Genomic DNA, 26,468 nt, shown 5'->3' with positions numbered 1-26,468 from the left:
CACAAACAAACACAACATACACACAAAATTCTAGCTTTCGCAACCAACGGTTGCCTCGTCAGGAAAGAGGGAAGGAGAAGGAAAGACAAAAGGATATGGGTTTTAAGGGAGAGAATAAGGAGTCATTCCAATCCCGGGAGCGGAAAGACTTACCTTAGGGGGAAAAAAGGACAGGTATACACTCGCACACACACACATATCCATCCACACATACACAGACACACGCAGACATTTGTAAAGGCAAAGAGTTTGGGCAGAGATGTCAGTCGGGACAGAAGTACAGAGGCAAAGATGATGTTGAAAGACAGGTGAGGTATGAGCGGCAGCAGATTGAAATTAGAAATTAGCGGAGATTGAGGCCTGGCGGATAGCGAGAAGAGAGGATATGCTGAAGGGCAAGTTCCCATCTCCGGAGTTCTGACAGGTTGGTGTTAGTGGGAAGTATCCAGATAACCCGGACGGTGTAACACTGTGCCAAGATGTGCTGGCCGTGCACCAAGGCATGTTTAGCCACAGGGTGATCCTCATTACCAACAAACACTGTCTGCCTGTGTCCATTCATGCGAATGGACAGTTTGTTGCTGGTCATTCCCACATAGAACGCTTCACAGTGTAGGCAGGTCAGTTGGTAAATCACGTGGGTGCTTTCACACGTGGCTCTGCCTTTGATCGTGTACACCTTCCGGGTTACAGGACTGGAATAGGTGGTGGTGGGAGGGTGCATGGGACAGGTTTTACACCGGGGGCGGTTACAGGGGTAGGAGCCAGAGGGTAGGGAAGGTGGTTTGGGGATTTCATAGGGATGAACTAAGAGGTTACGAAGGTTAGGTGGACGGCGGAAAGACACTCTTGGTGGAGTGGGGAGGATTTCATGAAGGATGGATCTCATTTCAGGGCAGGATTTGAGGAAGTCGTATCCCTGCTGGAGAGCCACATTCAGAATCTGATCCAGTCCCGGAAAGTATCCTGTCACAAGTGGGGCACTTTTGGGGTTCTTCTGTGGAAGGTTCCGGGTTTGAGGAGATGAGGAAGTGGCTCTGGTTATTTGCTTCTGTACCAGGTCGGGAGGGTAGTTACGGGATGCAAAAGCTGTTTTCAGGTTGTTGGTGTAATGGTTCAAGGATTCCGGACTGGAGCAGATTCATTAGCCACGAAGACCTAGGCTGTAGGGAAGGGACCGTTTGATGTGGAATGGGTGGCAGCTGTCATAATGGAGGTACTGTTGCTTGTTGGTGGGTTTGATGTGGACGGATGTGTAAAGCTGGCCATTGGACAGGTGGAGGTCAATGTCAAGGAAAGTGGCATGGGATTTAGAGTAGGACCAGGTGAATCTGATGGAACCAAAGGAGTTGAGGTTGGAGAGGAAATTCTGGAGTTCTTCTTCACTGTGAGTCCAGATCATGAAAATTTCATCAATAAATCTGTACCAAACTTTGGGTTGGCAGGCCTGGGTAACCAAGAAGGCTTCCTCTAAGCGACCCATGAATAGGTTGGCGTACGAGGGGGCCATCCTGGTACCCATGGCTGTTCCCTTTAATTGTTGGTATGTCTGGCCTTCAAAAGTAAAGAAGTTGTGAGTCAGGATGAAGCTGGCTAAGGTAATGAGGAAAGAGGTTTTAGGTAGGGCGGCAGGTGATCGGCGTGAAAGGAAGTGCTCCATCGCAGCGAGGCTCTGGACGTGCGGAATATTTGTGTATAAGGAAGTGGCATCAATGGTTACAAGGATGGTTTCCGGGGGTAACAGACTGGGTAGGGATTCCAGGTGTTCGAGAAAGTGGTTGGTGTCTTTGATGAAGGATGGGAGACTGCATGTAATGGGTTGAAGGTGTTGATCTACGTAGGCAGAGATGCGTTCTGTGGGGGCTTGGTAACCAGCTACAATGGGACGGCCGGGATGATTGGGTTTGTGAATTTTGGGAAGAAGGTAGAAGGTAGGGGTGCGGGGTGTTGGTGGGGTCAGGAGGTTGATGGAGTCAGGCGAAAGGTTTTGTAGGGGGCCTAAGGTTCTGAGGATTCCTTGAAGCTCCGCCTGGACATCAGGAATGGGATTACCATGGCAAACTTTGTAAGTAGTGTTGTCTGAAAGCTGACGCAGTCCCTCAGCCAGATACTCCCGACGATCAAGTACCACAGTCGTGGAACCCTTGTCCGCCGGAAGAATGACGATGGATTGGTCAGCCTTCAGATCACGGATAGCCTGGGCTTCAGCAGTGGTGATGTTGGGAGTAGGATTAAGGTTTTTTAAGAAGGATTGAGAGGCAAGGCTGGAAGTCAGAAATTCCTGGAAGGTTAGGAGAGGGTGATTTTGAGGAAGAGGAGGTGGGTCCCGCTGTGACGGAGGACGGAACTGTTCCAGGCATGGTTCAATTTGGATAGTATCTTGGGGAGTTGGATCATTAGGAGTAGGATTAGGATCATTTTTCTTCGTGGCAAAGTGATATTTCCAGCAGAGAGTACGGGTGTAGGACAGTAAATCTTTGACAAGGGCTGTTTGGTTAAATCTGGGAGTGGGGCTGAAGGTGAGGCCCTTGGATAGGACAGAGGTTTCGGATTGGGAGAGAGGTTTGGAGGAGAGGTTAACTACTGAATTGGGGTGTTGTGGTTCCAGGTTGTGTTGATTGGAATTTTGAGGTTTTGGAGGGAGTGGAGCTGGAAGTGGGAGATTGAGTAGATGGGAGAGACTGGGTTTGTGTGCAATGAGAGGAGGTTGAGGTTTGCTGGAAAGGTTGTGAAGGGTGAGTGAGTTGCCTTTCCGGAGGTGGGAAACCAGGAGATTGGATAGTTTTTTAAGGTGGAGGGTGGCATGCTGTTCTAATTTGCGGTTGGCCTGTAGGAGGATGCTCTGAACAACCGGTGTGGATGTGGGAGAGGAAAGATTGAGGACTTTTATTAGGGACAGGAGTTGATGGGTGTGTTGATTGGCTGAGTGGATGTGTAGGTGAAGGATTAGGTGGGTGAGGGCAATGGATTGTTCGGTTTGGAACTGGTATAGGGACTGATGGAAAGAAGGGTTGCAGCCAGAGATCTCATTACCTTAGCCAGCTTCATCCTGACTCACAACTTCTTTACTTTTGAAGGCCAGACATACCAACAATTAAAGGGAACAGCCATGGGTACCAGGATGGCCCCCTCGTACGCCAACCTATTCATGGGTCGCTTAGAGGAAGCCTTCTTGGTTACCCAGGCCTGCCAACCCAAAGTTTGGTACAGATTTATTGATGACATTTTCATGATCTGGACTCACAGTGAAGAAGAACTCCAGAATTTCCTCTCCAACCTCAACTCCTTTGGTTCCATCAGATTCACCTGGTCCTACTCTAAATCCCATGCCACTTTCCTTGACGTTGACCTCCACCTGTCCAATGGCCAGCTTTATACGTCCGTCCACATCAAACCCACCAACAAGCAACAGTACCTCCATTATGACAGCTGCCACCCATTCCACATCAAACGGTCCCTTCCCTACAGCCTAGGTCTTCGTGGCAAACGAATCTGCTCCAGTCCGGAATCCTTGAACCATTACACCAACAACCTGAAAACAGCTTTTGCATCCCGTAACTACCCTCCCGACCTGGTACAGAAGCAAATAACCAGAGCCACTTCCTCATCTCCTCAAACCCGGAACCTTCCACAGAAGAACCCCAAAAGTGCCCCACTTGTGACAGGATACTTCCTTCATGAAATCCTCCCCACTCCACCAAGAGTGTCTTTCCGCCGTCCACCTAACCTTCGTAACCTCTTAGTTCATCCCTATGAAATCCCCAAACCACCTTCCCTACCCTCTGGCTCCTACCCCTGTAACCGCCCCCGGTGTAAAACCTGTCCCATGCACCCTCCCACCACCACCTATTCCAGTCCTGTAACCCGGAAGGTGTACACGATCAAAGGCAGAGCCACGTGTGAAAGCACCCACGTGATTTACCAACTGACCTGCCTACACTGTGAAGCGTTCTATGTGGGAATGACCAGCAACAAACTGTCCATTCGCATGAATGGACACAGGCAGACAGTGTTTGTTGGTAATGAGGATCACCCTGTGGCTAAACATGCCTTGGTGCACGGCCAGCACATCTTGGCACAGTGTTACACCGTCCGGGTTATCTGGATACTTCCCACTAACACCAACCTGTCAGAACTCCGGAGATGGGAACTTGCCCTTCAGCATATCCTCTCTTCTCGCTATCCGCCAGGCCTCAATCTCCGCTAATTTCTAATTTCAATCTGCCGCCGCTCATACCTCACCTGTCTTTCAACATCATCTTTGCCTCTGTACTTCTGTCCCGACTGACATCTCTGCCCAAACTCTTTGCCTTTACAAATGTCTGCGTGTGTCTGTGTATGTGTGGATGGATATGTGTGTGTGTGCGAGTGTATACCTGTCCTTTTTTCCCCCTAAGGTAAGTCTTTCCGCTCCCGGGATTGGAATGACTCCTTATTCTCTCCCTTAAAACCCATATCCTTTTGTCTTTCCTTCTCCTTCCCTCTTTCCTGACGAGGCAACCGTTGGTTGCGAAAGCTAGAATTTTGTGTGTATGTTGTGTTTGTTTGTGTGTCTATTGACCTGCCAGCGCTTTTGTTTGGTAAGTCTCATCATCTTCCCTCTTTCCTGATGAGGCAACAGTTTGTTGCGAAAGCTTGAATTTTGTGTGTATGTTTGTGTTCGTTTGTGTGTCTGTCGACCTGCCAGCACTTTGATTTGGTAAGTCACATCGTCTTTGTATATATATATATATATATATATATATATTTTTTTTTTAAGAAACTGAAGTGTTTGGTCAGTGCATTTGCTATCTGAAAATTTTCTGTACTATCATCTGGCTGTTAAGAGTGCTGTTGTTGCTATGCTAAAAGCATGAAGGATGTGTCCACATTTACCATCCATCTCCAGTTTAGTGCCAGAATTGTAAAATCTCAGAAGGCTAAAGAAGTATCCTTATCTATAACTATTATGCTGCCTGCACAACAACCTATAAAACCTTCACCACTTCACTCACACGTTATTCTCTCGTGTATCATACAGCAGGATGAAAATTTGAGGGGAGTACGTGAGACTATTATTTGCTTACCTCTAGCCAGCAGATGTCCAGATCCTCATTCAACAAATGTAAAGGAAGTAAAAAGATAAAAAGAAATGTTATTTCCTTTTCTGAATGGATGGATGCTTCTCAACAGCAGCTGCACACAAAAACATTACCTGGCCAGCCTCCATTTCATTAGTACAAATTGACAACCACTCTGTTACCTTGAGAGACAGCTGATTGACCTGGAGAGGTAAACCATACCTCTCAAGAAATGTCGAAGCAAAATACTCCTGCTTCTGAACTGTGCGGTCTAAAGCATACAAGACCCGACACTCCAAAGCAACTAAGACAATAGAAATCTCCCTCTCCCTCTCTCTCTCCCTCTCCCCCCGGCATGCATCCACATCCTACTATGCCCTTCCCCAGGCGCTGCAGAGGTGTTTATGCATGCCAGTTGGATTTTCCAACAGTGCTATGGGTGTCTGAATGCGTCCTGAGCTGCAGAAGTCTCACTGCTGTGGACAAGTTACTTCCATATCTTGATAAATGAAAAACATATGTGCCTCATTGCATGCTATCATTTGTGAAAAACTTAGTTTTAGTATCTTGAATTGTTTCTGAGAAATGACTATTGTTATGACCACGTGATTCATGATGTGCAAGGATACAAAACCAAGTAACTCTAGAATGAAATATCAGTCTGCTCTCAATTTTAAATAAAATTTCGATGTCTGATCTACATTTCATTCACTGCTGTGTAAGAACTAAAATCAACCATATGCAAAGTTTATGCACCTCGTTTTTATCTCTGCGAGCTCTTTAAAATTTGTGCAATGTTTTACTTAACGGAATGTAATAGGAGAGATGAAAATCTATTCACGAAGCAGTGGCAGAAAGACACACACATAAAAGAAGGTTATACTAATGCAAGCTCTTGGAGCCAGTGGCTCCTCCTTCCAGCATAAAGATTGAAAGGAAAGAAAGAGGAGTGAAGCTAAACGACTGGAAAGGTTTAGGAAATGGGTAGATTTCGGAAAAGTCACACACAACTGTGGGTCAGGGGAGGCTTCCAGACGGGATGGGGGGAGAAGCCTGATTGTTGGGGACTGCACCGGACATGGTTTGAAAACCAGTATAATATTGCAGAGCATGCTCTACAACATGACAGTCATGACCTCAATACCTATTTCACTACATGTGCCATCTAGATTATTCTCCCACACATAAGTTTTTCAGAACTCTGCAGGTGAGAACTAACAGTACAGCATGTCCTTGGTTCTTGCCACCCACATGGCCTCAGTTTACATTAATTTCTTCCACCTCAGCATATCTTCACAGTAACTGCTCCTTTCTTCACTCCATTTTAGCTTTCTTTATCTTTCATTTTCTGACCTGTCTATTTTTTGCTGCCCTCCTCCCACCTCTGTTACGCACTTAGCTTTTCACTCTTATTACCTCGTGCATAACGGTTTTGTAGTAATCTCTGTCTTGCGTATTATCCTGTCTCCCACCTTTAAGCTCAGGTTTTCAAATCTCATCTGGTGCAGTCCCCAACAATCAGTCTTTCCCCCTCATCCTGTCTGCTAAGCCTCCCCTGATCCACGGTTCTGTGTGACTTTTCCAAAGTCCACCCCATTTTCTAAACCTCTACAGTCCTTTTGCTTCAACCCACTTGCTTCCCCTTCAACCCTTCTGCAGGAAGGAAGAGCCACTGGCTCTGAAAGCTTGCATAAGTATAACCTTCTTTTTTGTGTGTGTGTGGTTTTCTGCTGTCAATTGGTGAGTAGATTTTTATCTATCTGATTACATTATATTGTCAAAAATGTACTATTTTCATTTTTCTTAATTGGATGGAGTGCACTAAATGTGATGGATAATGAAAAGAAATTCAGTTCTTTATTGAATAAAGATATCAGACTGTAAGATGTACAAAATGCAAATTTTTTCACCTAATGGTTGCCAAACAGTGCTTCTGGCGATTCATATTTTCTGAATCGTTTGAGTACTCCAGGTTCCCTCAGTGCTCTCCAGAACACGTGCATGTGGTACACACACCACTCTTTAGTACAGCAGATGCGGGATTGCCTCGATTGATGATGCTGGGACAAAAATGTTGCATGTATGGGTTCATTGGCAAGTCGTCATTTTGGAATGAGGCTGCTGATGTTACTGCTAAGGCTGCAGTTCTACTACCCACACCTTTTAGCTATTTTGTCCTTTTAGATAATCTCAGTATTGCTATACACAGAAATATACTACTGCTCTGACATGAACAGTGTCATAGGAGCAAACTTAATGGAGCTTAAACTTTGCCCTACAGCTTGGGCTAATAAATCTCATCAATCTCATCACAGAGAGAATTTTTGTTACACTGCATACGGGCACTGTCTTTTCAGGTAACATCCTCTGCTAAGCTATGACCCTGTGCCATTTTACACTGATTGTAATGAAACACTGGTGGTATGCCACTTTCTAAACAGGTATCAGCTTTTTAAGCCCTTGCGTATCAGTGTTGACTATTATCTATCATAGGTTCTAGCGTATACAGCACAGGCAGTACTATGTGTTTTATTATTTACTCAGAGTAACAACATTGACTGTGTGTGCCATATAATTTAGAAACTTTTACCAAGTGGCCTCTTGTTCATTTCAGTTCTCCTCTGTTTGTTGGTTTTTAACTAATCTATCAGCTTCACTGTCATAATCCTTATAATTTTACACACCTACTAACATTGATCAGGCTCCTATGTGTTTCTTAATTTCAAGAACCATCAAGGGCTTTACTCAGAAGCTGATCCTTTTTAATTTATGGCTTGGGTGCTTAAGATTTCAGTCACTTTGCCTCCCCATCTGCCTGCCGGCCGGATCTGTCTGTGTGTGGCATAATGTGGCGGATTTTCATGGTTTATCCATGGGCCCAGGACTGAGGTGCTCCTCAACAGGCCAGAGGCCATGGGCGATGGATTTCAGGAACTGCAACTGTCTCACTTCAAGTACATTGTAAAGTGCAGCATTTTATAGACACTTTATTAATTCTAGTACATTTTGGCACTTAGATAGTAGTTTATATATTAGAAAGTATGGACGATAAGAAGAAGAAAATTGTGGCATCGCTGGCAGTTTTTACATTGTGTACTCTTGTATTTCTTGAAGGAAAAATCACACAATACCTGTAGAATAATAGACATAAGACATTGGGTAATAACCGAGAATAACAAATGTAGTAGAAGCAACATTTTATTGGTGGTCACCTATAGTGTTGGTTTACACAACTCTTCCTCACCTTATATGTTTCTTTTAAGAGGCCTACTTTTTTCTGAGGTTATTTCTGAAAGCAGTGAAGGTATTTTAAACCTGTCTTGCGACTCCAACAAAATGTGCTTTTTGTCGTCAAATGTGTTTTGCTTTATTGAAAGAAAATAACATCAGTGGTCTTAATGAAACATATATACCAGTTGGCTTGATTTCTCCATCTAGAACAGTTCATTTTAAAGATGTTACTGTTAGTGCTTTACATTTTTGCTCAGATGTTTAAAAATACAGAAGTCCTTACATTTTTTTGTCAACTTATGTCTTTACTTGCCCTTGAGATCTCAAAATTTGTCAGGGAAAAATGCTAAAACTTATCTGAAAAGCAGGGAAATATCAGGGAATTTCACTTTGGGAAACATGTGGCAACCCTGAAACATCATGTGACAGTATTCAACATCAGTTCATGCTTCCAAATCACAGCACGACATCAAATGCATCATTTGTGTTGCTGTGTTAATGGTTGCCTTCTGGTCAGTAGTGCCATAGTCCAGTTACTGCTAGTCTACACTTAATGGTGCGGGACAACACAGAATGTTGCAGATTGTCCATTTTGTTCTCAGATGGTGGGCACAGATGTGTTGTTACAATATGCCTGATGCACAATGTGGTGATCCTCTATTGTGGTGATCAGATGTGGTAGACATGGACTGTAACAGAAAAGAATATTCCTGCCCTCACGTTTCATTGCAGTCCAGCTTCAGGCCACTGTCTCATCTGAGTACCCCACAAATCTGGATAATTGCATGATTCAACCAGCCAATTGGAGATCCACAATGAGGCAGTTTTCAAATTGGCTGGTGCTGACTATGCTGTCTCACACTAGTAAGCACCATCTCTGAGTTTTTCATGGTGGTCAATCAGCATCAGATGCTGCTCATGTCCCATATATAGCCCACAAGGCTTGTAACAACATTAACCATAAACTACGCTAATGCATTCTAATGGCTATTCTACCTGGTACAAAGAATTGCAATTCTAGTCATTTACAGACCCATTGGTGTGTGTGTGTGTGTGTGTGTGTGTGTGTGTGTGTGTGTGTTTTTTAGAAGTCACATTGGCATGCAACTATGTCCTATGGGTGCTTAGTGGTTTTTTTTTTTTTTTTTTTTTTTTTTTTTTTTTTTTTTTTTTTTTAGGCAGTGTATATTGTCATTTTTTGATTCGAGTTTCCTTCAGGTTTGGAGAAATCACAAATTTGAAAGAATGCAAATTCATTTTGGCCAAAAATATAGTCAGATCATTTGAATGATGCTTTGTACAGTTCATAAGTCTAGAAAGAGTGTTAATTTATTGTCAATTTATGCAGATCTGCCAGGTTCAGTATCTTATCCAGTTATCTGACTTAAACTGTTAATGTGTTGCAAATGTTTCAACAGGATCTTGTGTATTAACTGTTGACTTTCATAGTTCTTATTTTACTACTGCTAGGCACGATGCGATGCTTACTCATTTGAGAGTGTTCGCTGCACATTCCAAGTTGACGAAGGTGTCTGGTATTATGAGACACAGGTAATCACACCTGGTGTGATGCAGATAGGATGGGCTACCAAAGATTCTACGTTCCTTAACCATGTAAGTATGTAATACATCTGATTTCTTGTACATATTTTAATTCACATTACAAATTGCTGTGTCATATCGATAATTTTGTACATTAACTTTCTCTATTGTCAAATGCTTCAACAAAAGTAACACAAATATAATTTAAATTTTTTCAATAAACTCTAGTGATGTTGCTGTAATTGTGATAGGAATTGATAAACAAGGTTTTTGTGCCTGTTTGAATCTTTCAGTGACAAATGAAATTTAAATTTCTTTAATGGTGTGTTTCACGTAACTGAAATGAATCATTCGTTTTTAAATGTGAGCTTATGGTGTAGAGGAATAGAGATTATGAGGATTTGATTACATGCCAGACAGTTGCAGATCCCCTGGAAGCTGCCAAGTGTGAACAACTGCAGTTAAAAACAATTGCCATCTGTATGGGTGCAACAACACTAGGAGTTGTCGTAGAAACATTGGAAAATTGTGTTAAGTGATGAGGTAAATGCAGGAAGCAGCCAAGCCAAGACCATTGCAGCAACCAGCGTTCTTCTTTCGCTGACTTTACTTTAGTGAAACTTTGAGTTTGAGGAGAATTTTACTTATTTAGTATAATTTATGAGGACATCTTTACTTGACCAACACACAATGGTGCATACCATATACTCCCTTAAAGTATCAATGGTTGGTACAAAAGAAAAAAAAATTCTGTAGCTGGTATGACTTAAGACGGGCAGAAAGTCTGTTGCACTAGTATGTTTGACAGGTACAGGACTCAATATTATAACAGAACATGTGATCAGTTTTCTAATAAACCCACTACTGCCACCCTCTGTGGGTTCGGGGGTAAGAATAGGCCCACGGTATTCCTGCCTGTCGTAAGAGGTGACTAAAAGGTGCATTGTGTCCATCGTGCATTGAGACCTTTAGCCAGCTTATTCGTGGTTGCATTACAGTCCCACTCGATCTCCATGTCTTGGGCGAGGATACATTCCTGGGTGCGATTTCTGCCATGCACTCCGCAGTGTCACTTTCTGCGCTGATGACGACCATGGACCACTTGCCACCTAATATCCAGCACGGTAGCCAGTCCGTTGTGGTGGGGCCGCCATGTACCCTGTTGATTGTAGCCCCTGACAACACAGGGATCGCTCTACTGATGCCTGTGCCGTTAACTCCCCACGTATGCCAAGGAGTAGATGCCTATCTCCATGAGGTATTGGGACTCCCGGCAATGGCCATCCTGCCAAGTGGCCCTTGCTGTGGCTGGGTGGTGCCTGTGGGGAGGGCCCTTGGTCAGAATAGGTGGCATCAGGGTGGATGACATGCAATGAAGTGTGGCACATCTTCTCTTGCTGGTGGCCAACCACCAGCAGTCTCTAAGCATTTGAGGGCTCACTTCAATGCAAACATGTATGACCCCAAATCGTTCCTTCCCTGGCCACACCATGGGAGGAACAAAAGGCTATGAATGACAGTGAGGCGTATTGGCCATGGTATCTAGTCTGTACAAGAGCTGATGGGGAATCCTGTGTGTCCATGAAGCCTACGTTCTTCGTATAGCATTTAGAGGACAAGTTTGGGGAGGTGGAGGGCTTGTCAAAAATGTGGTCTGGGTCAGTCTTCATAAAAACAGCATCCTCTGCTCAGTCACGGGCATTACTCACTTGTAAGAAGCTGGGGGATATTTCTGTTACTATCACACCCCATGAAAGCTTAAATATGGTCCAGGGCATTGTCTTCCACAGGGACCTTCTTTTGCAGTCTGATAATGAGCTGCGTGCCAACGTAGAGTGACAAGGTGTCCATTTCATCCAGTGCATCCACTGGGGTCCAAGGGATAATCAGGTTGCCACCGGTGCCTTCATCTTGGCCTTCGAGGGTGACACATTACCCAAGGAGGTGAAGGTGATGGTCTACCGCTGTGATGACAAGCCATATATCCCTCCCCCGATGCGGTGCTTCAAGTGTTGGAAGTTCAGCTATATGTCTTCCCACTATGCTTCCAGCCTCATATGTCGCGATTGTGGTTGTCCATACCATCCCGATACTCCATGTCCCCCGCCTCCCATCTGTGTCAACTGCGGAGAGCACCATCCCCCTTGCTCGTCGGACTGTAAGATTCTACAGAAGGAACAGAAAATAATGGACTGACTGACGTACACTAAGGCTAAACGGATATCTGAACGGCTTCATCCCATGTGCATGACGTCATCTTATGCCGCCACTGTCACTCCTGTTACAGCTCCATCCATTGCATCACATACAGTCTGCTCTCAGAGCGGAAGGACCACACCTGCCCCCTTGATGCTGGGGGGGCACTTCCCTCCCCGTTGATCCTGCACCACCTACCTCGAGAGCAGCACTTATAAGCTGGAGAAGTGCAAGTCTTTCGGCTTCTCTCGCTAGGAAGTGATCCCTTAGGTCACTCCCTTTCCAGGTTCCTACCAGTGGCAAACCAGATACCCACCAGTGACTGAAGAAGTCCCAGGTAGCTGGTCGTTGGGCTTCGCAGTCCACTTCAGTCCCGGAGACTGAATCAAAGAAGCCCCCCCAGCAAGGGCAACCAAAGGAACAGTGTGAGAAATCGAAAACGAAGACCCCTAAGACCAAGGAAATTGCGGTGGCACCCACTCCACCACTACCTACAAGCTCTGTGTCTGAGGATGCGTTGGATATTCTGTCTTCCGCTGAGGACCTAGATCTCGCCGGTCCCTTAGACATGATGGATGTCGCTCCCATCAGTACTCAGTCGGTGGCAGCAGGTGACCCAGCGACGTAATCTGCCTCTTCGGTCCCTTCCTGCCTTTCTCGGCCATGGACAATGTCATCCTCCAGTGGAACTGCAGTGGTTTTTCCACCATCTTGCTGAGCTCCTACAACTTCTCAGCCTTCACCCTTTTCTCTGCATTGCTCTTCAGGAAACTTGGTTTCCGGCAATGCGAACCCCCACCCTCCATGGCTGTCGCGGTTATTATAAGAACCGGGCAGCTTATGAGAGGGTATCTCATCTGTATGCATCTACGTCCTCCACTCTCTTTACAGCGAGTCTGTCCCTTTACAAAAACCTTTAGAGGCTGTCACTGTTCAGGTGTGGACGCCTCAGGCTGTTACTGTCTTCAGTCTCTATCTTCTACCAGATGGTGATGTCCCGCAGCATGTCCTGGCTGCGCTGATAGCCCAATTGCCGCCACCTTTTCTGGTAGTGTGTGACTTCACCGCCCATAACCCTCTGGGGGTGGATCAGTGGCAACAGGCCGAGACAGCATCGTTAAGCAAGTATTGGCACAGCTCGACGTTTCTCTTTTTAATACTGGTGCCTTCACACATTTCAGTGTGGCACATGGCATGTGCTCAGCCATCGACCTTTCGTTCTGCAGCCCTAGCCTATTACCATCTGTCCAATGGAGTGTGCATGACTACTTGTGTGGTAGTGACCACTTTCTGATCTTTCTGTCACTGCTACAGCGTCATTCTTCTGGGTGCCCCTGCTGGTTGGCTATGAATAAAGCTGACTGGGACTTGTTCACCTCCATTTCCACTATTGAGCCTCTTTCCAATGACGCCATTGATGTGGTGGTTCAGTTGGTCACCACCGGCATCGTTACTGCCGCAGAATCTGCCATTCCCTGTTCTTCTGGGTCCCCTTGGCAGAGGACTATGCCTTGGTGGTTGCCAGAGATCGCTGAGGCAATTAAAGATTGCAGGCAGGCACTCCAGTGACACAGGCGGCATCCCTCATTGGCACACCTCATCACCTTTAAACGGCTCCGTGCACGAGCCCGTCGCCTCATTCGCCAATGCAAGCAGGAGTGCTGGGAAAGATATGTCTCCACCATTGGCCTCCGTACCTCTTCATCGCAGGTTTGGGCCAAAATTAGGTGACTCTATGGCTATCAACCCCTGTCAGCATACCTGTGCTTTCACTGAGTGGAGCAGTCTGTACTGACTCCGACACAATGCAAACCACTTAGCGGAGCATTTTGCTCAGAGTTCCACTTCTGCGAATTACCCATTGGCATTCCGCTCCCTGAAAGAGCAGTTGGAATGTCAGAGCCTTTCATTTCACACGTGCCACCATGAATTGTACAATGCTCTGTTCAGAGAGTGGGAATTCTGAAGTGCCCTAGCCGCTTGCCCTGATACGGCTCCCGGGCCAGATCACATCCACTGTCATATGCTCAAACACCTCTCGGTGGACTGCCAGCGACGCCTCCTAGACCTTTTCAACTGTATCTAGGTTGAGGGTGAGTTCCCATCGAATGGCGGGAAAGCATCGTAATTCCCATGTTGAAACCTGGCAAGAACCCACTGGAGGTGGACAGCTACCGCCCCATTAGCCTCACTAATGTTCTTTGCAAGTTGCTCGAATGCATGGTGAGCCAGAGGTTGAGTTGGCTGCTTGAGTCTCAGGGCCTTCTGGCTCCGTCTCAGGCTGGGTTCTGTAAGGGCCGCTCTGCTGCCAATGATCTGGTGTGCCTGGAGTCTGCCATCCGTATGGCCTTTACCCACTGTCAGCATCTGGTGGCAGTTTTTTTTTTTTTTTTTTTTTTTTTTTTTTTTTTTTTTTTTTTTTTTTTTTTTTTTTTTGACATGCGGAAGGCACACGATACGACATGGCGAAATCACTTCCTCTCTGCGCTTCATGGTTGGAGTCTTCAGGATCCGCTCCTGATTTTCATACAAAATTTTCTGTCGCTTCATTCCCTCCGCTTGCAAGTTGCGGCCTCCCATAGCTCCTCCCAAGTTCAGGGGAATGGGGTACCCCAAGGATCTATCTTAAGTGTCTGCCTCATTTTAATTGCAATTAATGGGCTCGCTGCGGCAGTCGGAATGTCTGTCTCAGCTTCCTTGTATGCTGACGACTTCTGCCTATACTTTAGCTCCACCGCCATTGCAGCTGCTGAACGGCACTATCCCCAAGGCGCAGTCTTGGGCTGTAGTGCATGGCTTCCAGTTTTTGGATGCCAAGACCTGCGTTATGCATTTCTGCTGGTGACGCACTGTTCACCCTGAGCCACAGCTTTATCTTGACGGTGAACCTCTTGCTGTGGTGGAGACACATCAGTTTTTGGGAATGGTTTTTGATACCCGGTTGACTTGGCTCCCTCATATTCGGCAGCTTAAACAGACGTGCTGGCGGCATCTTAATGCTCTTGAGTCACACCAGCTGGGGTGCCAATCGGTCTACCCTCTACGGCTGTACCAGGCGTTAATTCAGTCCCGTCTAGATTATGGAAGTCTGGCTTATGGTTCAGCATCACCTTCCACATTGCAGTTGCTTGACCCCATCCTTCACAGCGGGATCCGACTCGCCACTGGAGCTTTCCGGACAAGCCCTGTCAACAGCATACTTGTTGAGGCAGGTGTCCCTCCATTGTGGTTCCAGTGCCAACAATTACTGGCTGCTTATGCTACACAAGTTTGTAGCTTGCCTGGGCATCCCAATTATCGTCTCCTGTTCCCTCAGTCGGTCGTCCATCTTCCGGAACGGCGGCCCCGGCCAGGGTGTACGATCGCAGTTAGCGTCAGAACTCTTCTCTCTGGGCTTGAGGTTTTCCCTCTTCCACATCTTTTCCGGGGGCCTTTTGAGATTTGGAGATTGCCCTTTCGGAGAGTGACCTCAGGTCAGTTTTGCGGCAGAAGGTACTTCGCACCTGGGGTGAAGAATGGTGCACCCTTCTTTCACCCAACAAACTTCGGGCCATCAAGGAGGCTACCAGTGCGTGGCACTCCTCCTTGCGGGTCACTCGCAAGGACTCTGTTCTCTGATGGCTGTGCATTGGCCACACCTGGATAACACACAGCTATTTATTGCACCACGAGGACCCACCTTTATGTCCCTGCAGGTCAGCTTTGACGGTGGTTCATATCTTGTTGGACTGCCCACTTGTAACTCCGCTCAGGCAGATGTTTGTGCTGCCTGATACGCTTCCTGCACTTTTATCAGATGACGTTGCGATGACAAATTTAGTTTTGAGTTTTATTCATGCGGGGGTTTTTTATCACTTGGTCTAGGTGTTTGTCCTTTCTTTTTTGTATTGAGTCTGGCCTTTGGCCTACAATTTTAGACTGGGGTTTTTAGTGTGTTTCTTGGTTGTTGGCTTTTCCTTTTTTGTTTCTATCGTTAGCCAACCATTGTCACACTCGGTGTGGTTTTAATTCCTTTTTTCTGGTCTCTGTCTGCGTCTTTCTTGTCCTGTGTTGTCTCTTGTCATCTCCATTTTTGTTCTTATTCTTTGTGGGTGTTTAAAGTTCTTGGAAAAGGGGACCGATGGCCCTAGTAGTCTGGTCCTTTCAATCCCACAAACCCCTCCAACCAACCCAGTACTGCCCAAAATGATAGATATTTTTAACCATTCTCTGACCTCCAGCATCTTCCGAACAACCTGGAAGTAGGGTCTCTTAAAATCATGTACAAGGAAGGAATATGCCAAACAAATCTGACCACAGGCTCATTTGCATTCTGCTAGCATCACCCAAGGCTTTAGAATACATATTCCGCCAACAGCTAACTAATTATTTAACATTAGGTAACCTTTTAGATAAATACTAGGCTGGTTTCTGGCAAAATCGGAGCATGATCACTGCTGACTGATGAACTGAAACAAGCTATGGACAATCAACAGGTGACTGTTATGTGCTTTTCGGATTTGAGGAAAGCTTTTGACACTGTTGACGTTGAAATTCTACTTGCTTAACTCACAAATAAATTTTTTTCTTAGCGTGCCTTACGATAGTTCTGCTCATAGCTTACATCCCACAATACCGTTTAATGATTGTAACTAAAAGGTCACAATCCAGGAGTCCCACAAGGATCAGTATTGGGCCCATTACTTACCTCATTATGTGTTAATGATATCAACTTCTCTCTCCCACTGCAAATATCACCTATATGATGATGACTTTCAGTTATACCTAAGTGCAAGTCCTACAAACTTGGGCACAGCCATCTATCATGTAAATGGTGATTTAGTTGCCTTAGCTAAGTGGGCGCAGAACATAGGTTTGAAAGTTGACTTATCTTTGAATGCAAGCAATCATAAGTCATTCACAGAAACCTTAGTACCCTTCAGTTCAGAGAATTTCTTTCACTCTTAATCCTAAACAGCACAGAAATAATCTTTTCTTTTTTTGCAAAGAACTAGGGGATAATTCTAGACCATCACTTAGACTGGACTGAACACACAACTGCACTTCATTCACTATAGAAATATAAAACAGTATTTCCTTTCAAGCTTAAAAAGAAGCTTGTAGAGTCACTAATACTCCCCATACTGGACTGTGGTGATTCTGTTTTCCAAGGACTTCAGTACACTCACACAGGCTGGAATTGGCAATGAATGCTTGTGTGCGATGCAATACATTTATGACATATGCTATTTTGACAATATCACTCCTGCCTGTGAACAATTGTCAGGGCTGCTTGCCTATAGGCATAGATACTGTCATATTTTATGTTGCGCTATTGTCTTCCCAATCTTTGTGCTCCCTCCTACTCTTCTTCAACTTTTACACTAGTGTCTGAACGGCATAGGAGAAATACTTGTTCTCAACAAAGTAAAATCCTCTCTGTACTGTTACATAACACTGCCATGTTCTCTAAATCATTTTTCCTATCAGGAACCTGACTTTGGAACAATCTTCCTCAAAATATTGCAGAAACTAAATTCCTTCCAAACTTCAAAAAACAGCTATTGGAGTACCTTTCCCATGTTCTAATTTACTTTGAGGAAACTAAATTCCTTCCAAACTTCAAAAGACAGCTATTGGAGTACCTTTCCCATGTTCTAATTTACAGATCACTTTTGTCAATCACCCCTCCACTATAACTTTTTCCTCCTCCATGTTTTCAGAGTCCTTTAGTTAAATTCCATTGTTTCCTTACAGCCACTGTCACTATTGTTTCAGTATTCTCCATTTTCTTATCCCTTTCACTTCTTTAATACTAAACATGGATTCAAATGTGCTAAACTAATCTGTATCATTCTCAGTGCTCTTTACTATAATTATTACTACTGTTATTAGTGTCATTATTATTATTATTATTATTATTATTATTATTATTATTATTAGTAGTAGTAGTAGTAGTAGTAGTAGTAGTATTCCTGTGAATGTTTTTGTAATATCTTTGGTGTGTGTTGCTTCCAGTCAGAGGTAAGAGAAGGCCTTAAGGTCCTAATGTGGTCAGGCTTAATAAGCAGTAAATAAATTGCCTGGAGCTGGTGTCAGCAACCAAACTAAAATATCATTGTAGGTAGTTTGGAATACAATATAGAAACTCATCATATATTTGTTGATTTTAAAGCAGCATATGACACCATAAAAAGAAATAAGCTTGTTGAAGCCGTGAATAAACTGGGCATACCACAGCATTTAGTACACCTCATAAGTTTGCCTGTGGGAAAAGTAGTATATAAAGTACAGATATAAAGAAATTTAACACCAAGTTTTGAAACTAACTGTGGACTGAGGCAAGAAGATTCATTTTCATGTGTGCTTTTTAACATAGCACTATAGAAGGTAATACGCATAGCTCAAACAACACAACATATGCAGTATACAATAGAATGGTGCAGGTTCTGGCCTATGCAGGTGATATGGATATTATTGCAAGAACAGAACTAGCTGCTGAAGAGACACATAGGGTACTGTTGGCAGCAGGAATACAAAAAGGTGCTGGAAGTGACCATCAATAAAGGTAAATACATGTGAATAGTAACGACCAGAACTAAATACAATGTTAGAAACTGACAAAGGTGCAAATAGAATCTGTTCATGAATTTGTTTATCTTGGAACATCGGTAACATCACAGAATGATATTAGTGTGGAAATAAAGTGGCACACCATATAGATAATAAATGCTATTATGGGCTGGCCCTGCAACTTGAGTCCAGAAGGATAAAGTATCAGCTGTATAAAACTTTAATACATCCAGTATTAATGTATGGCTCAGAAACCTGGACACTGATGCAACAATGTGAAGAGCTAATAGAATGTTTTGAACAAAAAGTGTTACACAAAATCTATGGCATGACTAATAAAGAAAGATCTTGAAATCATAAACTGCCTGAAATGGTCATCCATGTTTTTTGCGTGGAGCATGAGAACCCAACAAAAATAGCACTGCTGCAAAACTGCGGAGGCCAAAGAAGCAGGGGAAGACAAAGACTTCAATACTTGGATGGCATAAAAGAAGGTTTAAAAATTATTGGTGTCTGAGGATGGAGACAAAGGACAGGGACAAATGGAATGATGTTCTAGAGCAGGCAAGGCCCTTCTAGGGCTGTAGGGCCAGGAAGAAGAAAAATAATTATTCATATGTGCTAAACTCTTCTGTCAAACAATGGAAATTCCAGTTAGAAATATTAACAAGATTGATTGCTACTTAATGTAAAGAAGACATGTCCAGTTGCAGACGGGCAAGATCAAAAACTCGGCATGCGCACGCTTGAGGTTTGCTTGCTTTGTGTGTGTGTGTGTGTGTGTGTGTGTGTGTGTGTGTGTGTGTGTGTCCCTCTCCCCCTCTCCCTCACTACTGATAAAGGCTGAGGCTGAAAGCTACATATGAGTGTCTTTTAATCGTGCCTGTCTGCAGCTTGATGTTGCTAAACTAATTTGTATCATTCTTAAAGCTCTTTACTATTATTATTATTATTATTATTATTATTATTATTATTTTTGTTGCTTTCAGTTATTATTTTGATTATTATTACAGGTTTGATTATATCTCTAGAAGTTATCAAAGAAATTGAAAATATGTGTAATATAAAACTGTAGATTAAAACTGAAGAAACTGCAAAAAGGTGAGAATTTTAGGAGATGGGACTTGGATAAACTGAAAGAACCAGAGGTTGTAGAGTGTTTCAGAGACAGCATTAGGAAACAATTGACAAGAACAGGGGAAAGAAATACAGTAGAAGAAGACTGGGTAGATTTGAGAGATGAAGTACTGAAGTAGGTGAAGATGATATGGAAGATACTATACTGCATTAAGAATTTGATAGAGCATTGAAAGACCTGAGTTGAAAGAAGGCCCCGGGAGGAGACAACATTCCATTAGAACTACTGTTAGAATTGGCCTGACAAAACTCTACTGTCTGGTGAGCAAGATGTACGAGACAGGCAGAATACCCTCAGTCTTCAAGAAGAATATAATAATTCCAATCCCAAAGAAAGCAGGTGTTGACAGATGTGAAAATTACTGAACCATCAGTTTAATAAGTCACGGCCGCAAAATACTGACACGAATTCTTTACAGACGAATGGAAAAACTGGTAGAAGCGAACCTTGGGGAAGATCAGTTTGGATTCCATAGAAATGTTGGAACACGTGAGGCAGTGCTGACCCTACAACTTATCTTAGGAGATAGATTAAGGAAAGGCAAACCTACTTTTCTAGCATTTGTAGACTTAGTGAAAGCTTTTGACAATGTTGACTAGAATACCCTCTTTCAAATTCTGATGACAGCAGGAGTGAAATACAGGGAACGAAAGGCTATTTACAATTTGTACAGAAACCAGATGGCAGTTATAAGAGTCTAGGGACATGAAAGGGAAGCAGTGGTTGGGAAGGGAGTGAGACAGGGTTGTAGCCTATCCCTGATGTTATTCAATCTGTATATTGAGCAAGCAGTAAAGGAAACAAAAGAAAAATTCAGAGTAGGAATTAAAATCCACGGAGAAGAAATAAAAACTTTGAGGTTTGCTGATGACATTGTAATTCTGCCACAGACAGCAAAGGACCTGGAAGAGCAGTGTAGTGGAATGGACAGTGTCTTGAAAGGAGGATATAAGATGAACATCAACAAAAGCAAGACAAGGATAATGGAATGTAGTCTAACTAAATCAGGTGATGCTAAAGGAATTAGATTAAGAAATGAGACACTTAAAGTACTAAAGGAGTTTTGCTATTTGGGGAGCAAAATAACTGATGGTCAAAGTAGAAAGGACATAAAATGTAGACTGGCAATGGCAAGGAAAGCGTTTCTGAAGAAGATAAATTTGTTAACATCAGGTACAGATTTGTGTCAGGAGATCTTTTCTCAACGTATTTGTGTGGAGTGTAGCCATGTATGGATATGAAACGTGGACAATAAATAGTTTAGACAAGAAGAGAATAGAAGCTTTCGAAATGTGGTGCCACAGAAGAATGTTGAAGATTAGATGGGTAGATGACATAACTAATGAGGAGGTACTGAATAGAATTGGGGAGAATAGGAATTTGTGGCACAGCCTGACTAAAAGAAGGGGTTGGTTAGCAGCGTGGAGGGTAAAAATCGTACAGGGAGACCAAGAGATGAATACATTAAGCAGATTCAGAAGGATGTAGGGTGCAGTAGTTACTTGGAAATGAAGAAGCTTGCACAGGATAGAGTAGCATGGAGAGCTGCATCAGTCTCCGGACTGATGAAGAAGAAGAAGAAGAAGAAGAAGAAGAAGAAGAAGAAGAAGATGACAAATAATCAAGAAAATCTACATACCAATCAACAACAAATGGAATGCACAAAGAATATAAAATAGATTTTTTCTAATACAGTGTCTCCTTGTTCTGATAAGAGTGCAGAAATAATGGCATGAAAAGAAATTAATTGACTTAAGGACAAACAAAAAGCAATCTAGTACTTCAAGTGAGGAGACTCAGTGCACCAGATGTGAGCAGAAATGGGTCGTCGATGATTTTTCCTTTTTTCTTAAACCATACTATTTTGAAGTTTGGTGGCAGCATGAATAGACAACAGTGGATATATGATGTACATGTGTGTGTGTGTGTGTGTGTGTGTGTGTGTGTGTATGTGTGTGTGTGTGTGTGTGTGTTTGACAGCAAAAGGGGGGGGGAGCAAATATTTTTGACAGAGGTTTCTGTCCAAAAACCACAAAACTTTCCATTTTTCAACATGCCTACCTACCTACTTCTTCTCAAATTTCACCATGATGATATAATCAGTGATCTAGCGGTAAACATCCAGTTGTGTAAGGAAATGAACTCCCAAATATAAAACATCTTTGAACTTCTTATCACTTTAAGAATGATGAGTTAATGTGTTAAGCATTTGGTGTGAGGCATGTACACAAGAAAACTTTAGAAAAGATTTGATATTATTTTTAAAATTTCTTGGAAGCTACTAAGTGCTTTCATTCTCAAATAGTAGGCGAATATAGCTTGGGAAATTTGTGTGCGTTGAGTTATACTGCCTCATGACATTTATGCAATTTGTAACTGTAATATAGGGTACTTATCCTAATGTATTAAACATTTGACGTAAGATTATAGCTCTTAATGAGTAGATTACGACAGCATATGAAATTTTTAAATTCGCTCAGTAATTGTATGGAATTTTAAAAATCACATTTTTGTTGCCCCCTGTAAGCCATCAGATAGGCAACCTGCAGCTGGCACTGTGCACAATGAACAATGAATAAGGTTAGCTGTTTAGTAATATGGATCCTTGTTTTAGGTATAATGTTAGCATAGTGATATTCATATGCAGTGACTTTTTGAAGTTTTTCTTGTTTTTGGTGTTGGGAGTTTTGTTCTCTCATTTCTTATAATTTTGCAAGTTCTCTGACATAATATGAAAATAAAAATATAAAATAAAATAAAAAAATAAGAAAAACTGCATGTAGTGCAGTTTACACCGCTGAATGTTGATTGGATGAGGTAAAATGCGTAGTTTCCCTAGTACAGTTTCTATGTCCTGATTTGAATCAACTGTGTGAATTTAAAACGTGACCCCCAAATTATGAATAATGTTTCAGGCAGAATTATATTCTGCATGAGCTAAAAGTAGCCAAGATCTTTTCATGTTGCTCACAACATAGTAGTATTATGTCAAGAGCTCAATCGTTCTATTATGCACTTTCAGGAAGGTTACGGAATTGGAGACGATGCTTTTTCTGTCGCATATGATGGATGTCGACGACTTATATGGCACGATGCCCACAATCGAGCTCAAGGCCAGTCAGCTTGGAAAGCAGGTGACATCTTGGGGTGCCTTCTTGATTTGACTGTGCCCGAGGCCATCTTCTACCTCAATGGGGAGGCCCTCGCACCCTGTACTGATGTGTTTGGCATTGCAAGGTAATAGAGCTCTGTCATTCCTCTTCAGTTGATAACACACTTCAGTTTGAATATAGTAAGATAAGTGGAAATTGCTGAGTAGTACATTAGAGAAAGAGACCTGGAACTGTTCATTTCTGCATTATTTTTACTCTTGTTACTTTGATCTACATTTTATCTATTCCTTGATATACGTCACACATCCCTGATGCCCTCATTGCCACTTGTAACATCCAACATTGTGTTTCTTGTCTGTTGCCATCATTTCATTGCTGATTATTGCTTGCTTCACCCTGCATCTTGTTTCCTTTGACCTAGTGTTCTAGAACCTCCCTGCCTATGCTTGAGTAATACTGTTAAGCCCAGCCCCTTGCCTCTCTTGTTGTGAAATAAAGGTATAATTGATTCTGAAACAAAATTTAGGAGCTTTTTTTTTTTTTACCACCGGCCAAACAAAAGTTGTTTCTATCTTTGTTTTGCATTGGAATCAGTATGGTAACTCAATTATGATGTTTTGATTTCTGATTTCCCAGTATACAAGTATGCACTGAAAAGCTATTAGAAATGAAAGTGTAGAGCTTTAGCCAGTGAAGTGTCATTCTCTTTTTACCGCACATTACACTAAGGTGAAAAAAGTCATGGGATAGTGTTAATCACATGTACAGATGGTGGTAGCATGGCATGAGTGAGGTACAAAAGGGCAGTTCATTGGTGGAGCTGCCATTTGTAATCAGATGATTCATGTGAAAAAGTCTCTGATGTGAATATAGCTGCATGACGAGAATTAACATACTTTGAATGCAGGATGGTAGTTGGAGTTAGATGCATGGGGCATTCCATTTCGGAATTCGATGGGGAATTCAGTATTCTGAGATCCACAGTGTCAAGAGTATGCCGATAATACCAAATTTCAGGTATTATCTCTCATCACAGACAATTCAGTGGCCAACGGCCTTCACTTAATGACTGAGAACAGCGGTGTTTGCGTAGAGATTGCAGTGCTAACAGACAAGCTACACTGTGTGAAATAACGGCAGAAATCATGTGGGACATACAATGAATGTAACTGTTAGACAGTGCAGCAAAATTTGGCATTAATGGGCATGGGCTATGGCAGCCTTTGCTAACAACACATCAGCTGCAGTGAGTCTCCTGGGCTCATGACCATGTTGGTTGGACTATAAATGAATGGAAAATTGTGGCCTGGTCGGATGAGTCCCAGTTTCAGCAGATAGGAGCTGATGGTAGGGCTCTAGTATGGCACAGACCCCATAAAGCCATGGACCCAAGATGTCAACAGGGCACTGTGCAAGCTGATGGTGGCTCCATAATGGTGTGGGCTGTGTTTACATGGAATGGACTGGGTCCTCTTTTCTAACTGAACCAATTGTTGACTGGAAATGGTTACGTTCAGCTATTTGGAGACCATTTGCAGCCATTCATGAACTTCATGGTCCCAAAGAAAGATGTCACCAAGCCACAATTGTTCGTGATTGGTTTGAAGAACATTCTGTACAATTCCAGTGAACGATATGGCCATCCATATCACTTGACATGAATCCCATCAAACATTTATGGGACATAATTGAGAGGTCAGTTTGTGCACAAAATCCTGCACCGGCAACATTTTCATAGTTATCGACGGCTATAGAGAAAGCGTGGCTCAGTATTGCTGCACAGCATGTGCATCGACTTGAGTGCAAACCACATTGAGTTTTGTTTCAAATATACTGACAGCATAAGCAGAATTTTACAAATCTGCTTTCCGTGAGAAACAATATTTTTTGATCACAAGACATGTTTCATAACTTGTCTTGTACCTCCTCTAGGCTTGATGGTATTTCATAATTTGTGTTGTTTATGACTTAAATTTAAAGTACGCCATTCTTTGGTAAATTAAAGACTGGCAACTTAGTGTTTTTATCATTGTAACTCCCCATGAGGCTTTATATTTATTCCTGGAGTAGAATGTAAACTGCCAGTTATACGATTTCTTGGCTTCACAGATAACCTTGTTAATTTTTTATACCATTTGAAAAAGTCATGAGAAACTTATTGTCCTTAGTTTTGGAGTGTACAAGGAACTGCTTTTTTATTTTAGTAAGAGTTTTGTATTCCTTCTTACTATTTTTTGCAGTGCTGTGTGGAAATGTTAGATAACAGTATTGCAAAGTACGAATAAAAAAAATCCATGTTAGTCACCATAGAGCAAAATGTTTGTGTACTTTAAGCTGTAGAGTCTAGTTTTGTAATTAAAATGTGTAATTACAATAACTCCATTTGTCCCCTCTGAACAACATGCTGCTGAGCTGCACAGAGGCATGTGATGCTCCAGTACACACGAAATTTCAGACAGACAGGTTACAAAAACCATATGAGCAGAGCAAATATCAAGAACAGGCTTCCACAGTCATTGTAACTGCACATGTGCAGTAATGCTTGCTTCCTGACACTCTTTGGCAAAACTCAAATGAACCTATTTCTACGTTGCGGGAAAATATTGTAAATGGTAGTTTGAGAAGCGTTACTTTCAAAGTAAATTTAATTTTATGCAAGATGAATTATGTTTCATGTGAGAATATGTGGTGAATTTCTTAAATCGCTGAGCGTTTGACTCTCATTCAGAACTTAATACTTCAGGACCACCATTTACAAAAATTTTGGACCCTGAAGACCAGCCATTTATGTCATTATTTAAAATTTTACTGGCAAACTTTCTTTTGATGTCTTTGAAGGGTACACATGTAGAAGAGGACTAGTATTATTTGTGAAAGCTTAGCTTTACTTGTAGCAATACTATATGTAAAAAAAATAAAAACTGAACTCCATCCAGACAGGCCATGAAGGCCCAGCAGTACTGACCAACCGCCATGTCATCCTCAGCCTAGAGGCGTCACTGGATGTGGATATGGAGGGGCATGCAGTCAGCACACCACTCTCCTGACCATATGTCAGTTTATGAGACCGGAGCCGCTACTTCTCAATCAAGTAGCTCCTCAGTTTGCCTCACAAGGGCTGAGTGCACCCTGCTTGCCAACAGCACTAGGCAGACCGGATGGTCACCCATCTAAGTGCTGGCCCAGCCCGACAGCGCTTAACTTGCGTGAACTGACGGGAACCGGTGTTACCACTGCGCCAAGGCTGTTTGCGTACTATATGTATATTAATTTAAATCATTAACTTTCCCGATTTGTGTGTTTGTGCTGTTTAACAGTGACGTTGCTGTTGGCTGACTACATCACGTCCCATATGCTCTGAATATGTACTGTCATTGGCTGGCAAGATTGCATGACATCATGAGCTGTGATTGGCTGACAAAAGCATGTCACAGTCTTTATTTCAGTAGTTCAGATACTAATGCTGTATTTGGTGGAACTTGTATTTATACTTCTGTAATAAGGAATTACACGGTGCGGATGTTGCTGCGCATCAAACATCTTTCCAAAACACATTGTTTTTTCGCCATGTTTCATTTCCTAAAGTGCTGGGAAGTTCTGTGCCAGTGTATAAAACCATTACCATTGAAAGGATTG

General features: G+C 42.9%; 1 protein-coding gene across 1 annotated transcript in view; it reads left to right on the top strand.

Moving 5' to 3' along the window:
- LOC126187700 (RING finger and SPRY domain-containing protein 1-like) overlaps positions 1-26,468 on the top strand; it is a 143,718-nt gene that overhangs the window by 92,335 nt on the left and 24,915 nt on the right. The window contains exons 7-8 of the mRNA XM_049928942.1: positions 9,762-9,905; positions 22,742-22,956. Of these exons, the coding sequence (XP_049784899.1) occupies positions 9,762-9,905; positions 22,742-22,956 (359 nt within the window). The remainder of the gene's footprint in view (positions 1-9,761; positions 9,906-22,741; positions 22,957-26,468) is intronic.

Source organism: Schistocerca cancellata, chromosome 5, assembly GCF_023864275.1.
Source record: "Schistocerca cancellata isolate TAMUIC-IGC-003103 chromosome 5, iqSchCanc2.1, whole genome shotgun sequence".
Lineage (NCBI taxonomy): Eukaryota > Metazoa > Arthropoda > Insecta > Orthoptera > Acrididae > Schistocerca > Schistocerca cancellata.
The sequence above is the reverse complement of the archived record's forward strand: the minus strand, read 5'-3'. Positions and strand labels throughout refer to the sequence as shown.